Raw genomic sequence first — 17,951 nt, 5'->3', positions numbered from 1 at the left:
CAATTAGTGGATTCAATTAAATTGCCCCATTTTAGATATCTGGGGATTAGTGGGAACGTAGGGAGTCTCTGATTTAATTTACAAACGTTGCACCATGCTGAATCACATTTATCTCATTGTAGATAACATCAAGGACTTACAGACTTTTGTTATAGAGCAGGGTTTATAAGTTAAAAATGTGAGTGCGATCCATTAGTCTGGCTAACTGAGATGTTGTCAGTAGCTTCCTCATCTTACCAGAATACTGGCTTGAAATGGTTATTGAGTTCAACAGGGTGATGTCAATATTTCACGCTGACCCATCCCCATGTTTATGGTTATGTCTTGGCTAATGTTCGTTTACATTTCTCGGTTCAATAAGTAGTTCCTTTGAGCCTATCCTTGACTTTAAGTTACATTTTTTTAAACAAAGAATGATTTTGAATAAGACAAAAATAGAATGCTATTCATTATTCTATGTAATCTTTTTAGAAATTGATCCTGTCAGTGGAGCTCTCATCTCAAAAACATTGTTTTTGATTGTATCCTAAGGCTGATGCATTAATTCATGAACTATACAGAATTAATGGTCAGTAAAGTAATGATTATTAACATGCCTGTGCTTTCCCCTCTTCACTGATTTATTTATGTTTAATATGACAATACTTTTGTGGACAGGACTGGTTTCTTCCCACTTCTAAAGCAGCTAAAGAATTCAAGCCTTTGGTGAAAATTGGCAAAAGACAACCTAAGATGTCAACCAAGAAAAAGTCATCTACAAAAGTTGGCAAGAAACAGAGTGCTCACTTATTATCGATGAATGAGGTATCCTTCCTTAAAAAGGCCCATGAGCCTTCAAAAGAACGCGATCAGTACAGGTTTACTGATAGTGAGGAAGAACTGGAAGATGAAGAAAAGGTGGGAAGCTGGCACCTCAAAAGACCAAGTGCAAAAGCTGAATTAAAGACTGATCGCGCCAAGAAATAAGCAACCCCTGGAGGATAAAGAATCGTGAACAGATTATGTAGCTTAGCAGCAAAAAACAAAAACTATACGGGCATTGATTAAAACACAGTAACCGTTCTGCAGATAAATATAATTTATATTTTATCTACAAGCTTTGTTTTTTCATTTTAAGTTGTGCCCTCATCCCCATTTGTTATTGGGAATAAGGAATTGGACCAGATCAATTTTGAGGTGCAACGTTGGGAAAGTGGGGGGTGGGATATACAAAGACAAGGTTGCGTGCGTAGATTTAGTAAAGTTGTGTTTTTGTGTAATGTAAACCTTCCACCTTAAATTTCCTTAATAGTTGTAGTCTAAAGTCCACATGATGGACATGTTGTACTATTTTTAGAAGGGGACTTCACCTTTTATACCTATAGGAATCTGAAGTCTATCAGTATAAAATAATTGGGTAAATGTGTTCTGCTGTGCACCTCTGGCTTAGACGAAGCTAGAAGTCATTGGTACTGGCAGTGACCCAATTGCTTTTTATATCCTATTGCCTTTTTGTGCAAGGGAAAAATTCAGGTTAGAAATCTGTTTGACTGAACATTGCCTATTTAGTGGGTACATGAGGTGGGGGGCTGGGATTGTGATGTGGGGTGCTATAGGAAGAATGTCCTTATTTATTAAAACATTGTGGTACATTTGAAACTTTAGAAATGTCTTATTGCAGTGACTAGTTACTAAGTTGTGCTGATTTATAATGCCTTAAATCTTCAGGGCCAGGGATGAGAATACTTGTTGTAGGATCAATCTGATCTTTTGACATTTTCTTATGAAAAGAAATTCTAGATGGTCAATAGTTTCAGTGAGTCACTAGAAGATTTCAGAAAGAAAATACTGCATCTTGGTTTAAAAGCAATCTATACATGCACTATGTTAAATACACTAATTTAACTTGCTTTGCTTAAGAGGATACGTAATTATCAATGGTTCAATATCCAGTATATTCCAATTTACAGGAATACCTCAAACCCCCTGAGTAATATTCCACAAACAGTGAAACAAGTAAATTTAGACCAATTCATTTTAAAAAGTTAATCACAGAAGATCTTTTTTAGTATCTTAAACGTTGAAAGCTGTGAGGTGCATCTTCATGTGATGAGGAAACTACTGTGACATCCAATTAATTGGACGTCATGAAGAATGTGTCCTTTTGCTATGTGATGACTTTCACTATTTACAATACAGAATTAATCATAACATGATAAAAGCATTCATTTTTAACAATTCAGTTTATCTAGTTCTCAGTCCTTTAGTCTTATCTTGGTATCGGTGAAGGCAAGTAAATTAAAATAAAACAATGTTGTTAAAATCCATTTTTAACAACTAATCGTGATGCATACTTGGTGCCAAAATGAGTATAGTTTATAGTCTTGATATTTGGTTAGTAACCTGCTTGGCTATATATTTCTTGCTTAGGAAGCAATCTCAATAAAGCTTGTCAGCCTGTATCCTATATTCTTTCTTTCTATTGTTCTCTACAAATGCTGCTTTTGAAACTGTTGCTTTGAAGCTCTCTTGGTTTTAGTGTGGTGTTGGCTGTGGTTCTAACAGAAGGCCATTGATCTGAAACATCCAACTCCTTTTTTTCTCTCTCCATAGATGCTGTCAGGCATGCTGAGTATTTCCAGCATTTTCTGTCTTTATTTCTGGAATCCAGCATCCGTAATATTTTGCTTTTGAGACGTGTTTGGATGGGTGACCAAAAGTTTAGTTAAAGAGGTAGGTTTTTAACAATATTTGAAAGAAGAGATCGAGAGAAGTAGAGAAGCGGGGAGGCTTAGGGAGGGAGTTACAGAAGTTGGGGCAAGCAGCTATTGGCAGAACCACTAATGGTGAGGTGAAAGAAATTGGGTACGATTTCCCGAATTGCGGGTACCCCTCCGGCACTTCATTCAGTTGGCTGTTTCTTTATGAGCCTAGGTCCCTGGGCAGCCAAGGGAAAACATACAATGGATCAAATTCTGTCCTTGCTGGATTTTCACTATCTGGGGATAGTGATAACAAGTGAGAGCCTTGGCTGCTTTTCTTTTCCCTCCCTGACCTTGAAGCAGTGAGGCCCGCTGTCATGTTTGCATGGTGTCAGAGCAGAGATCAATTAACTCAGTAGAGACCAGCTAGAAAACTAGTTATGTTGATGATTTGATGCTATTGGTACTGCAAAGTATTGAAAAATATACATACCTTTAAATTTATATTGCTGGCCCCACAAATAGAAGTTAGAGGAAACGGATCATTTTGGTCATTGAGTTATGAACCTTTCTGTGCCCCAAATATCTGTGAATTCTCAGTCACCAAGCATATCTAAGATTTGAAATTGATAAATTTGTGAACACCAAGCGAATACAAGAGTATGGGGATCAGGTGGGGAAGTGCAGCTGAGATATTGATGGAGGGGCAAGCTTGAGGGTCCGTATGGTCTGCTCTTTGATCGTTCCTGTTCCTGATTTCTTGTGTTTGTATCTTCAGTCATTGATGGTTTGGGATCAAAAAGCAATGCCGCCTTTGAATTACTTTATTCAATAGAAACCATGTGATGTGCCTTTAAATGTATGCTACCTTAACAGATGCATTATTTGAGTACAATACTTCTCAAAATTTGCCTTTATCTTTGTGGAGGCATTGATTGTAACAATGAAATCAGTGACAGATTGGTGCTTTTTACATCACAGAGGCATATTAAAAGACTTCCAACTTTTTTTGAGCACCAGGTTTTTATCAATTATGTAGTTTATTTTAGTCTATTATGGCCTTGTGACCTTTTAATAGTTAAGAACACAGTAAAACGTTTTAAATACCATTTAAGGTACTACTGCTAACTTCTAACCCAAGAACTTGCTTGCAGGAAGTTCATTACATGTAACCTTCCCATTATATAAATTTAATGCTAATACATTTTTAATAGACATTTTAATTTGTCATTTTTTATTGGAGGCTGAAGAAATCTTACATTCTTGCATTACAATTTAGTATTATTTCTAGCATTTCTTGTAAATGGCACAGACAAATGCAATAATGATTGTGAAAATGTACATTTCATTGCACCTGGCTTTCCAGGAACATAAGGCTCAAAATTGGCAGAAAGTAGTTATAATGTGTGTGTGTGTGTACTTGCCCATATGTTGTGTATGTCAAAATGTTAGCCTCCTGGCCCAGGATTCATTCTGGTGTAGCCATAATGCAGTTACACTACTTTGGCTACTGAATATATTCTGCATTTTCACAAAGATCATCTATTCAGTGGAGCTGGATTCACTTCTGTATACATACTCAACAATTAAAATCTTGGTCATAGCAACAAAATATGCATGAGTGTTTGATGGTCTGGTAGTTAAGGAGGGAAGAAGGCGGATAAAAGATAGTACTGAATATGAGAAAATGAAAGGTGCTTAAACCATGACCATCAGCAGGACTAATCTAAGAAAATTGAATTTTTTCTCTCTCAAATTCTGTTTTTCTATTCTTGTATGCTATTCGCCAATTTTCTTTCCTTCGCAAACTTACTGACGAGTAGGCTACATAGTTACAGACAGCAATTCATACCCATTCTCAGAGGTAATGGGTGGGATTTACCGCAGTCCATACGGCATGTTTTGCAGGGCCCACAATTGGTCATTGGTTGGATCTTTCAGTCCCATCGCTGTCAAAGGGGTTTTCCATTGTTCACACACTCTGCCGCCACTGTTGCCGAGACTGGAAGATCTAAACTGGCGGGAATGGCTGCAATATCTCATCCAGTATTGAAATTCAGTGTTGAATTTCTTAAATTCAACGAACTTCGTAACTCAGTTTAAGAAATGAGAAGTATTTTCTATCCAGCCTCATTGTATTCATCATTGTTAATGAGTTGCAGCAAGTAAATAAATTTATTTGAGCCTAATTTGTAGCTTGATCACAAACATTGTCAAGTGTTTACACTTTCAGAACTCTTCCCTTCCAATAAGCCATCTGAGACATTAAATGGCATAAAACGTTTAGGTTCTGGAATTACTCAGTGGGATATCAGCACTTAATGCACTCGTCTAAAATTCATATCCTCACTTTTTCAACGATGGTATTAACGCTTTCATTGTAAATAGGTCAAAATAGCAGAGGAAGCAATTACAGATTAACATATTAAGTGTCCATTTGTTAGGTATTTACTACTGTGTTCCCTGTAGTAAATTTTAGGGTTTTATTGTTTTACTATGAAATAAGCAAATAAAGAAGAAATGTAAATAATAGAAGTACAACAAAGTGCTGGAAGTTTGGAACAAGTCAATCAACATGTAAAAAAAATAATGTTTCTGTTTTGATGAAGGACTCTTTCACATGTGGGTATGTATGAAGCCTATTTTTTTTTACATGTTGCCTGACCTGTACATTTTCCAACATTTTTTTATGTCTTCATTATAAAACTGTTCTTCACCTGCAATTCCTTGAACTTTGGATGTCTCCCATAATGGGGAAGTGTTTTTTCTTTTAAGACTAGTTCTGGGACGTTGGGCCAAGATTCTGAGGTGAAGAAATGTACTATATTGACACGATGGGTATATACAAAAATGTTGTTAGGTAGACTCTCCACAAAGTCAGTATTTGTGTTCCATTCCTTTCAGGGAGTGGTGAAGAAAGGTGTAGTTGCCCAGATCTGTATTTAAGCAGCTCATCAGGCGGTAAGATGTAGTTGCCCTAATCTGTATTTATGCAGCTCTTTAGGAGATTACACCATTTTGATGTATTAGGTAATTCTGCTTTTTTAATAAGAGAAACTTGTATTTTATGTATGCAAATAAGTATTTAAATTGGTGCAGAAAACTTGAATACAAAGATCAACTATTTGTATGTCAGTAAACACATTTGTTCAAATGTTTATCTGTGTCTGATAAATGAAACTGTTTATATCCTCTGAATTACAATAGTGAATGAAATAAACATGTGGGCTTAACATGTAGCTTTGAAAACCTTGTTCACTTCGATTTTATCCTACAGGACAATTTGACATTGACTTTTCTGTTTCCTGTTTCCAGTTCAATGTAAGAAAAATATAATTTCTCCCTCCCCCATGCAGCCATGCTCAGTTGTATTTGTCTGGACGGGGATTATCACATTTTGAACTTCCCAGTATTTGTCTTTTTTTGTTAGAATTGCTAAGCCTAGTTCAGTTAATTATTTGTTAAACAGCGATCGCGTACCATATAGCACCTGTATAAAATCGCTGAGATAGACTTTGTAACAGACCTTATTTGGCATGAGTTTGTTACTTTTGCAGTTGTTGCACAGTCTAGTAATACAATGTTTGTTCAGAATGTTTAAAAAAAAGTAATGATTCTCTTGCTGTTCTTGTGAATTTTCTGAATTCTAAAATTCATTAAGGAATGCAACAATTGGATCAGTGCATTCATTGTATGTCTAATTTCATGGAAATTTTAGCTGGAATTCTCCAGCCATTCACGCCCTGCTGCCCATGCCAGAGAGGACGGAGAATTTGGCACTCAACCAAATCTCCATTCACTGCAGTGGGACGGAAGAATCCTGTCCGTTTTCTTGCTTTCTCTCCTTTTTGGAGATCATTCAGAATAGGCTCAGCCTAATGATCCGTTTCTGAAATGTTTGTGTCTATATTTGTTCAGGGAGGTGCGATGTGTCCCACCCCACGTGTTTCACTGTGCAGTTTGTTCTACATGCCACCTTTGCGACTTAAACAATTACTTGTTTTAATGTAACATAAAATAGGGCTTTAAATTATTTGGGCCATAGTATTGCCTATTGACATCCTAAAGGGTAGTGGCACAAACAGATTTGTGAAGGAGTAGTTGTACCTTGATTAAAATAGCACTCCTTATGGTCACTGTTCTTAACCACTCAGGGCATCAAATTCAGCATTTAAAGTTTGCCATCAACAGATACACCTAAAGCAGCCCTTGAGTAATTAGTCTGATTAAGTTCGACTGTGACCTCTTAATACAGGATTCATTGTAAACACAACTGTGCGTGGATGCAGTGAACGTACCACTTTAAATGTGACCATCATCCAAAGTATAGTTAGGTATTAATGTGCTTGTAATGTAGTTGCTGGATTGACTGTTAATAAAAAAAAAAGTATTGTTATGACCATGTCCATCTTTTTGTTAATTTGTGCATACATTTACTTCAAGTTTACAGTTCTCTCAAGAAAAATAACATCTCCTTTGTCTGATTATACCAGTTAACCTTCATATTGTTTTGCAAATTTAACATAACTATTAAATAATTAATAGTGGGAAGTATAATACAGTACCATGTCAGACTTTGTATCATGTTAATGTTGTACAGATGCAATTGACTGCAATTGTGAAAGGATTGATATTTTCATTGGTATATAAATGGCAGTCAAATATCTGAAGCAATGAGAAGTTCTACCCATTGTCATTTTTAAGGGAGAAAACTCTTCTCTAATACCTTTGGCTACTGGTGCTTTAGAGTTCATTCTCTGTTTTTGCTGGATGGATTTCAAAATATTGACAGTAAAGAGCTAAATGACTTGCCTTTATACTAGGTGCCTGAGGACCTTTTTTCTACAGCAACCCTGCATGCAAACAGAATTCTGGTGTCTCCCAATAGGCCAGAAATGCCTTTGAAACTGTCTCTGGTTTTCTCAATTTAAAAACTCCACAAATTCAGCAATCCAGGCCAGTTTAAAGTGATGTCTCTGGAACACAAATAAAGAAAAAAAGAGGGGTGAATAAAGGGAAGCATCCAACATCTCCTTGTTTTCTACTGAGCATAAAACTGCTAAGAAACTTGTATTGGGGAAGATGGCAGGCAACAGCTAAAATACCTCATTTTTGTTTAATCATTCATGCAAGATAGGTGTCACTGGCAAGGTCAGCATTTATTATCCAAATTAAATGCCATTGAAAATATGGTGGTGTGACTTTTGGAACTGCTGCAATTATTGTGGTGTAGGTACACCCATAGTTCTGTTGGGATGGGTTTCCAGAATTTTGACCCAGCAACTGTGAAGGAATGGTGATAAAATTCCTGATCAGGATGGCGGGTGCTTTGGAGTGGTGCCTTTCCAATGCATCTGCTGTCCTTGTTCTTGGTGGTAGAGGTGGGTTTAGAAAGTACTGTCAAAGGAGACTTGATGAGTTGTTGCAGTATCTTGTAAATTGTACAGACTACTGCCATTACGTACCCGTGGTGAGGAAATGAATGTTTAAGCTAGCAGATGGGATGCAAATCAAGGGGGCTACTTTGTCGTGGATGGTGTTGACCTTTTTGGAGCACCAGTCATCCAGGCAAGTGGAGAATATTCCATTGCACTCTTGACTTGTGCCTTGTACATAGTGGACAAGCTTTGATGAGTCAAGTGATAAGAGAGCCACTGCAGAATTCCCAATTCTGATGCGCTCTTGTAGCCACAGTATTTTATCAATGGGGATTCCCAAGATTTTGATGGGGCTCAGCTATGTTAATTGCTGATGTCAAGGGGCATTGAGTAGGTGCTCTCTTTTGGGAGAAGGTCATTGCTTCGCAGTTGTGTGGCACGCATGTTATTTGCCACGAATCAGCCCAAACCTGAATGTTGTCCAGATCTTGCTGGAATTAAAGGCCCTGAGTTTGCTGGAGTGGGGCATCTGAGTGCTGTGATTGGATCTTTACTTTTCCCTTGTCTCACTTGCGCTCTAGTTATTTTTGCATCACAGCTGCTGGAAATGCAAGCTGATTACTTTGCTGCGAGGTCAACAGGACATCTGGATGACACAACCAACAGTCTGTTTCCTTAGTTAGCTACTAAACTTTAAGATAGAGATCAAAGCAGTGACTAAAGAAGAAGGAAATAAGATGGATCTGTGTCGACTTGGACACAAAAGGGAATAAAAATTGAATTAAGAGAGAAAGAAAAACCTTTCCTTTTTTTTTAAGTCTCTTGGAATAATTTATTACCTGTTGGAGTTGTTCTTTCTTGGTTGCAAAGCTTCAGTGACATTGCAGGAACATAAATGTCAGTATTAAAAAATCCCTTTATTGTGAAAGAGAAGCCCTAAATTTTTCCAGAAAGGTTAATTTATGTTTATAATGTAAATCCAGCAGTTCCACAACTCGTGGGGAGAATAATGATGTGCTTTTTTTCATGAGCCTAATGGTGCAGCAGTACAAATTGTCCAGTAGTTTGTGATGTTTCACAACTGGCATTGTTATCACTTCCTCGCTAGGATTTGCTGAGGTTTTATTATACTGGACAATGACCTTCTTCTCCAAAGAGAAAAGCTAACCATCCGCAAAAACTCATTATTTTACCAGCAATTTCTGCACCAATATAATTTAAGGGTACTACCACTACATATTTAGTAAAGATTGGTTACTGGACAAAGCTTCACATGACTATAATTCTCCCATGCAGAAGTCACATCTCTGGATTTTGATTAAGTTAAAGGGAATGTGATATATTCATTCTGGCCAATTCTTCTTCCCGAGGGCTACACCAGAGTATATTAATTAATACTGAAGACTATTGCAACATACAAGATGGTAATAAAATTGCAAAATGGGCATGTAAATGACAAATTAATATCAATATGGGAAATGGTGCATTTTGATATGATGAGAAGGTAACCTAGGAGTTCCTGTCCTGATGCAGGGCTGAAGTGTGGCAGAAGAGCTTTAAAAACAGTGGTCAAAGCCCATAGTTGGGATTCCCAACCCTATTTCTTGAGCTGGTAATTTTTATTGGTGTCTGAAAAGGTGCAGGGTGGGAGTTCACAGGCACAATTGTGGATGTGGGCATTTTGTAACTTAAGTTTGGCTGCAGGCAGGCTTCAGCAAATAATTTTTATGGGAGTGATTTATTTTGGAGATGGAAAGAATTAAAAGTCAACACAAAAGGTATTACTTTGCATGCCATTTTGAACTGCTGTAGCCTAAGTTGTATCTATTCTAACTAAAGAGTGATGACAGTGCTGTGCTTGAAAATGGTAAGTGACCATTAAATAATGAGACTGCCACATGTCAAAGAAAGCATAGCATTGTGAAAGTAGAAATTAAGACCCACTGGGAAGCTTTTATCAAACAAAATTTATTTAAGAACACAGTTAAAACATTACAAAAAGAATCAGCATAATGTTTACCAATTACAAGGCTTAAACATGAGACAGAATAACTCCTATCTTTGGAATATCTCTGCTGTTCCAATGTAAAGCAATATCCCACAGACATATCCCCTTCTCCAGCATTAGCACAAAAACAAGTTTGCTCACAGGATGTCGGATTTCCATCTTTATAACATCTATGGACAGAAATCTAAGCCAGCTGTTTGCAAAGAAGGATATATCTTCCAACAGCACAACCTCCGAGAGGTAAACCCAGTCTCTGCAACTTCCAACACAGCAACACTTAAACAGCAAAAACTCCAACTGCAGAGAGAAAAAAAAGGTGTTGCTTCTCTCCGCTTCAAGCTGCTTCTGAAACCAAAACTAAAAACTGGAATGCTCTGTGGAAAAATAACTGTCCCCAGGCATGTCTCCTGAGCTGTCAATTATCCCAAATCAAGCTCTACTCTGCAATCCCAGGGAAACATTAAAACCACACAACACTACATTAGTTCAAATTAAAATCAACTTGGTATCAATTATACAGCTTCAGTAACATTAAAGGACACGCCGGCTACAGCCAACATGGTGCTGACAAAACATGATTAAAATACATTTCTTAAAGACACAGTAACGTCATAATTTCTTCAGATGCATTAGGGTAGATTAAATGGATAAAGTGTTACTCTGCATTGTGAAATATTGGAAGTATAGCCCAGTTTGAAATCTAAAGTGGGTGTGTGAAATGTCCTAATTGCTTTCATTTCTGTTTCAAAGCTTATGAGCTTTGGGCTGTCTTCAAAGGCTCCAATGGATTCTGTTCAGGGTTTGTTTATACAATTCAGGGGAATTTCAGTTCGATGTCTTTTTCACACAATAGATTGTGCTAAGCAAAGTTTATTTACAGAGCTTTTCAAAGATTTCCAAATTTTATTGTAGGGATCATCAGTTCCGTTTATAGTAGATACAGTGATGGATTCTGAGGTGAGCATGATGGGGCAGGGGAGCCCCACACTGATCTTCAGAACTGGATGGATGTCTTTGTGAATGGACATGCCTTTTATTCTGGCCGCCTCTGCAATCGGTCCATCTCTATCTTGGGCCTGCCATGGGAGGTGGATGGTGCAACTCCAGACCACCATCACTGCCAGATGAAAATCCTGCTGGTGGGCAATGCCGAGAGGGAGGTGGGATCATGACATTGGGGAAAATCTAGCCCAGGGAGCCTAAATGTGGTAGAGGCATAAAAGGTTCTAGGTATACAGATTGGGTTCTAGGTATACAGCCATGGGAGTTGGATGGTGCCACTCCAGGCCACCATCTTTGTTGACGGTGCTGGCAAACCAGGCCAGCTGCAGCCTTACTGCCCACAAAATTCTATGATCACAACTTTCTGGAGGGTGCAGAATTTGGCTCAGTTAATTTTCATGCATATACACCTTGTACTGATTAGTGTTATTTGGATTTTGGAGTGAATGTTATTAACTACCAAGGCTGTCCGTGTTGGATTCACCACAGTACCTATATATCCAACTTGCTCTCTATCTGCGGTTGCAGAAAATAAGCGGCAGTTTTATTTTCAGGTGACAGCCTCAGGTAAAGTATGAGTCCGTAAACTCACCTGGCTTATTTATTGATTTTTCAAATTAAACGGGAGTAGGCTACTTGGGGCCCTTAGGCCTGTTCTGCCATTCAATAAAATCATGGCTGATCTGATTGTAACCTCAACCCCACATTACCACCTTCCCCTGATGATCTTTCACTTCTTCCTCAACAAGAATTGATCTAGCTTTGCCTTTAAAATATTCAAAGTTTCTGCTTCCACCATCCTTTAGTGAAGAGAGTTCCAGAGTTTTGGGATCTCAAAGAAAAAAAATCTCCACATCTGTCTTTAATGACTAACCCCTTATATTTAAACAGTGACCCCTAGTTCTATATTCTTCTACAAGAGGAAACATCTTTTCCATGTCCACCCTGTCTCGACCCCTCGGGATCTTCTGTTTTTCAATCAAGTCACCTCTTACCAACTTTTACAGATGAACCACAGAAAGCATTCTTTCTGGTTGTATCACAGCTTGGTATGGCTTCTGCTCTGCCCAAGATCGCAAGAAACTGCAAACTGAATGAAGCCCAATCCATCACGCAAACCAACCTCCCATCCATTAACTCTTGTCTACACTTCCCGCTGCCTCAGAAAAGCAGCAGCATAATTAAGGACCCCATGCACCCCGGACATTCTCTCATTCATCTTCTTCCGTAGGTCTGAGGTCATGTACCAACTGACTCAAAAAATTTCTTCTCTGCTGCCTTCAGACTTTTGAATGGACCTACCTCATATTAAGTTGATCTTTCTCTACATCCTAGCTATGATTGTAACATTACATTCTGCACTCTACTTTCCTTCTCTATGAATGGTATGCTTTGTCTGTATAGCGCGCAAGAAACAATACTTTTCACTGTATGCTAATACATGTGACAATAAATCAAATCAAAATAAATTCCAGTGGATACAAGCCTAGCCTGTCAAACATTGCTCATAAGACAACCCTGCTGTTCCAGGTATTGGTTTGATAAACCTTCTCTGAACTGTTTCCAACAAATTTTCCTTAAATAAGGAGACTAATACTCCAGATGTAGCCAATACTCCAGATGTAGTCTCACCAATGCTCTGTATAACTAAAGCATACCCCCTCTAATTTTGCATTCTGTTCTCACAAACAGGTTTCCTAATTATTGGCTGTCACTGCATACTGACCTTTTGTGATTCAGGCACTAGGACACGCGAGTCCTCAAGCATAAGAACAAGGAGCAGGAGTAGGCCATCTGGCCCCTCGAGCCTCCTCCGCTATTCAATAGAATCATGGCTGATCTTTTTGTGGACTCAGTTCAACTTACCTGCTCACCATAATTCTTAATTCCTTTACTGTTCAAAGATTTATCTATTCTTGCCTTAAAAACATTCAATGAGGTAACCTCAACTGCTTCACTGGGCAGGGAATTCCACAGCTTCACAACCATTTGGGTGAAGAAGTTCTTCCTCAACTCAGTCCTAAATCTGCTCCCCCTTATTTTGACACCATGCCCCCTAGTTCTAGCTTCACCCGCCAGTGGAAACAACCTCCCTGCTTCTATCTTATCTATTCCCTTCATAATCTTGTATGTTTCTATAAGATCATCCCTCATTCTTCTGAATCCCAATGAATATAGTCCCAGTCTACTCAGTCTCTCCTCATAAGCCAACCCTCTCAACTCCGGAATCAACCAAGTGAATCTCCTCTGTACCCTCTCCAGTACCAGTATATTATTTTTCAAGTAAGGAGACCAAAACTGTACACAGTACTCCAGGTGTGGCCTCATCAGCACCTTATACAGCTGCAATATAACCTCGCTGTTTTTAAACTCCATCTCTCTAGCAATGAAGGACAAAATTCCATTTGCCTCCTTAATTACCTGCTGCACCTGCAAACAAGCATTTTGTGATTCATGCACAAGGACACCCAGGTCCCTCTGCACAGCAGCATGCTACAATTTTTTACCATTTAAATAATAGTCCATTTTGCTTTTGTTCCTACCAAAGTGGATGCCCTCACATTTATCAACATTGTACTCCATCTGCCAGACCCTTGCCCACTCACTTAAACTATCTATATCCCTTTGCAGACTTTCAGTGTCCTCTGCATACTTTGCTGTGCCACTCAGTGTCATCTGTGAATTTTGACACAATACACTTGGTCCCCAACTGCAAATCATCTATGTAAATTGTAAACAATAGCGGTCCCGATACTGATCCCTGAGGCATACCACTAGTCACGGTCGCCAACCAGAAAAACACCCATTTCCCCCCACTCTTTGCTTTCTGTTAGTTAACCAATCCTCTATCCATGCTAATACATTACCCGTAACACCGTGCACCTTTATCTTATGCAGCAGTCTTTGGTGCGGCACCTTGTCAAATGCCTTCTGGAAATCCAGATACACCACATCCACAGGTTCCCCATTGTCCACCGTGCACGTAATGTTTTCAAAGAATTCCACCACATTAATTAAACACAACCTGTCTTCATGAACCCATGCTGTGTCTTCCCAATGGGACAACCTTGGAGCTTTGCAATCTCTCACCATTCAGATGATATGTTTTTTAATTTTTCCTGTCAAAATGGACAATTTCACATTTTCCCATTTACCAAATCTTTGCCCACTCACTCAACCTATCTATATCCATTTGCAGCCGCCTTATGTCCTATTTACAACTTATCCTACCTCTTTTTGTGCCACCAGCAAATTTAACAACAATACCTTCGGTCCCTTCATTCAAGACATTTATGTAAATTGTAAAAATTTGAGGCCCCAGCAGTGATCCCTGTGGTAAACCACTCATTACATCTTGCCATCCAGAAAATGCCTCATTTACACCTACTGTTTCCTGTTAGCTAGCCAATCTTTTATCCATGCTATTATATTACCCCATACTATGAGCTCTTATTTTCTGCACTAACCTTTTATGTGGCATCTTATCAGACGCCTTCTAGAAATCTAAGTACAGCGTATCCACTGGTTCCTTTATTCATAGCACATTACTTCTTGAACAAACTCCAATAAATTAATTAAACATTACTTCCCTCTCACAAAACCACGCTGGCTCTGCCTGATTACCTTGAATTTATATATTATGTGCCCTGCTAATATATCTTTAATAATAGCCTTAATATTTTCCCTATGTGAATTGTTAAGCTAACAGGCTCCCTCCCTTTTTGAATAATGGAGTTACATTTGCTATTTTTCAATCTAAAAGAACCTTCCACAAATCTGGGGAATTTTGGAAAATTGAAGCCAACACATCAACTATCTGACTTGCCACTTTTAAGACCCTGGAATGAAGTCCACCAGGAAGCAGGGACTTGTCAGCCCACAGACCCAACAATTTACTCAGTACCACATCCCTGCTGTTTGTAATTTTCTTGAGTTTCTCCCTTCATCTCAATTCCTGATTTCCAGCTATTTCTAGGATGCCACTTGTATCCTCTGTAGTGGAGACGAATGCAAATGAATGATGGGGGACAATTAAACAACTCACTAGAGGAGGAGGCTCAACAAATATCCCCAGCCTCCATGATACAGGAGCCAACTTTGTCAGTGCAAAGGAGAAGGCTGATGATTTCACAACAATCTTCAGCCAGAAAGGCTGAAAGGATGATCCATCTCTGTCTCCTCCATAGGTCCCTAGCATCACAGGCGTCAGTCTTCAGCTAATTCGATTCACTCCATGTGATATCAAGAAATGGCAGAAGGCACTGGATACTGCAAAAGAAATGGACTCTAATGATCTTCTGGCAACAGTACTGAAGACTTCTGCTTCAGAACTTGCTGCGCCCCGAGCCAAGCTCTTCCAGTACAGCTACAACACTGGCATCTACCCGGCAATGTGGAAAATTGCCAGGTATGTTCTGTACACAAGAAACAGGACAAATCCAACCTGGCTAATACCACCCCATCAGTCTATTCTCGATCATCAGTAAAGTGATAGAAGAGGTCATAAGCAGTGACTATCAAGCAGCATTTACTCAGCAATAACCTGCTCACTGATGCTCAGTTTGGGTTCTGACTGGGTCACTCAGCTCCTGACCTCATTACAGCCTTGGTTCAAACATGGACAAAAGAACTGAATGACAGAGATGAGAGTGACTGCCCTTGGCATCAAGGCAGCATTTGACCAGCATCGAGGAGCCCTGGCAAAACTGGAGTGAATAAGAATAGGCGCAGGGCGAAACTTCGACTGGTTTGAGTCGTACCTGGAACAAAATATGATGGTTGGCGGTTAATCATCTCAATTCCAAGACATCACTGAAGATTTCCTCAGGGTAGTGTCCTCGGCCCAACTATCTTCAGCTGCTTCATCAATGACCTCCTTTCTATCATAACATCAAGCGTGGGGATGTTTGCTGATGATTGCACAATGTTCAGTACCATTTGCGACGACTCAGATACTGAAGCAGTCCATGTCTAAATGTATCGAAACTTGGACATTATCTAGACTTGAGCTGACAAGTGGCAAGTAACATTCACACCACACAAGTGCCAGGCAATGACCATCTCCAACAAGAGAGGATCTAATCATCACCCCTTGACATTCAATGGCATTACTTTGCAGAATTCCCCACTATCAACATACTGGGGTTACCAGTGACCAGAAACTAAACTGAATAGGCCATGTAAATACTGTGGGTACCTGAGCAGGTCAAAAGCTAGGGATCCTGTAGCAAATAACTCACTTCCTGACTCCCCAAAGCTTGTCCATCATCTACAAAGCACAAGTAGGGAGTGTAATGGAATACTCTCCATTTGCCTAGATGAGTGCAGCTCCAACAACACTCAAGAAGCTAGACACCATTCAGGACAAAGCAGCCTACTTGATTACTATCCCTTCCACATACATTCACTCCCTCCACCACTGACAAACAGTGGCAACTCTGTACCATGTACACGATGCACTGCAGGAACTCACCATGGTTCCTTTGACAGTACCTTTCAAACCCACGACAACTACCATCTAGAACGATATTAGCAGCAGACACCTCAGAACAGTACCACCTGGAAGTTCCCTCCAAGCCACTCAACATCCTGACTTGGGAATATATCACCGTTACTTCAGTGTCACTGGGTCAAAATCTTGGAACTCCCTTCCTAGTAGCACAATAAGTATACCTACACCTCAGGGACTGCAGCGGTTTAAGAAGGCTGCTCACAACCACCTTCTCAAAGGCAACTAGGGCTGGTCAAGACAGTGGTGCCCACATCCCATAAATGAATTTTTAACAATTCGTTCTATTCATCTGCCATCTCCTTATTTTCCATTATCATTTTCTATGGGACCACCAATGCTCACTTAGTAAACTCTTTTTTAAAAATAGCCATAGAAACACTCTATCTGACTTATATTTCTAACTAGCTTTCTCTTGCATCCTATTTTTCCCTAATTAGTCTTTTAGTCATTTTTGCTTTTTTTATATATTCTGTCCAATTTTCTGCCATCAATCCTTGTGCAATTATGTGCTTTTTTAAGTTTAATACCACTCTTTTAGTTAATCGTAGATGGTGGGTCCTACGCTTAGAATTTTTCTTTCTCACTAGAATGTATCTATTCTGTGTATTCTGAAATATACCTTCTAAGTGTCTGCCAATGTAGACTCTCTATTGATCTATCCCTTAATCTAATTTGCCAGTTCGCCTTAGCTAGCTTTGCTTTCATGCCTTCATGATTGTCCTTATTTAAGTTCAAAATACTGGCCTTGGACCCACTCTTCTCTCCCTCAAACTGTAAGTTCTATCATATTATGATTGCTACTGCCTGGGGGCATTTACACTATGAGGTCATTAATTAGTCCTATCTTGTTGCCTGATTTCATTTGTAGTCAAAACTGTTTGACCTGGCTTTCGAATATAGTTTGTTCAATGGCATTTTACTCAACATATCACTTTATATTCTGTGTTTATTTCACATCAAGCAAGTTTGCATTTATGTTGTATCTAAGGTAGAAGAATATCCCAAGTTGCTTCAGAATATCCCAAGTTGCTTCTGTGGTATAATCAGAGAAAAAGTAGAGAATTAATAGAATCATAGAAACCCTACAGTGCAGAAAGAGGCCATTGGGTCCATAGTGACCACAATCCCACCCAGGCCCTACCCCCATATCCCTACATATTTACCCGCTAACCTACGCATCTCAGGACACTAAGGGGCAATTTTAGTATAGCCAATCAACCTAACCCGCACATCTTTGGACTGTGGGAGGAAACCGGAGCACCTGGAGGAAACCCACGCAGACACGAGGAGAATGTGCAAACTCCACACAGACAGTGACCCAAGCCGGGAATCGAACCCAGGTCCCTGGAGCTGTGAAGCAGCAGTGCTGA

At 39.2% G+C, this 17,951-nt stretch overlaps 1 protein-coding gene across 2 annotated transcripts in view; it reads left to right on the top strand.

Moving 5' to 3' along the window:
- The window catches only part of znf512 (zinc finger protein 512), a 62,781-nt gene extending 59,098 nt beyond the window's left edge, over positions 1-3,683 (top strand). For both annotated transcript variants that reach the window (XM_078212970.1, XM_078212969.1), the window contains one exon: positions 658-3,683. In XM_078212970.1, the coding sequence (XP_078069096.1) occupies positions 658-966 (309 nt within the window). In that variant the 3' untranslated portion in view covers positions 967-3,683. The remainder of the gene's footprint in view (positions 1-657) is intronic.
- Positions 3,684-17,951: the final 14,268 nt, after the last annotated feature.

The sequence above is a fragment of the Mustelus asterias genome, chromosome 5, assembly GCF_964213995.1.
Source record: "Mustelus asterias chromosome 5, sMusAst1.hap1.1, whole genome shotgun sequence".
NCBI classification, from domain to species: domain Eukaryota; kingdom Metazoa; phylum Chordata; class Chondrichthyes; order Carcharhiniformes; family Triakidae; genus Mustelus; species Mustelus asterias.
Note: the sequence above shows the minus strand (reverse complement) of the source record. Positions and strands in the feature narration are given on the sequence as shown.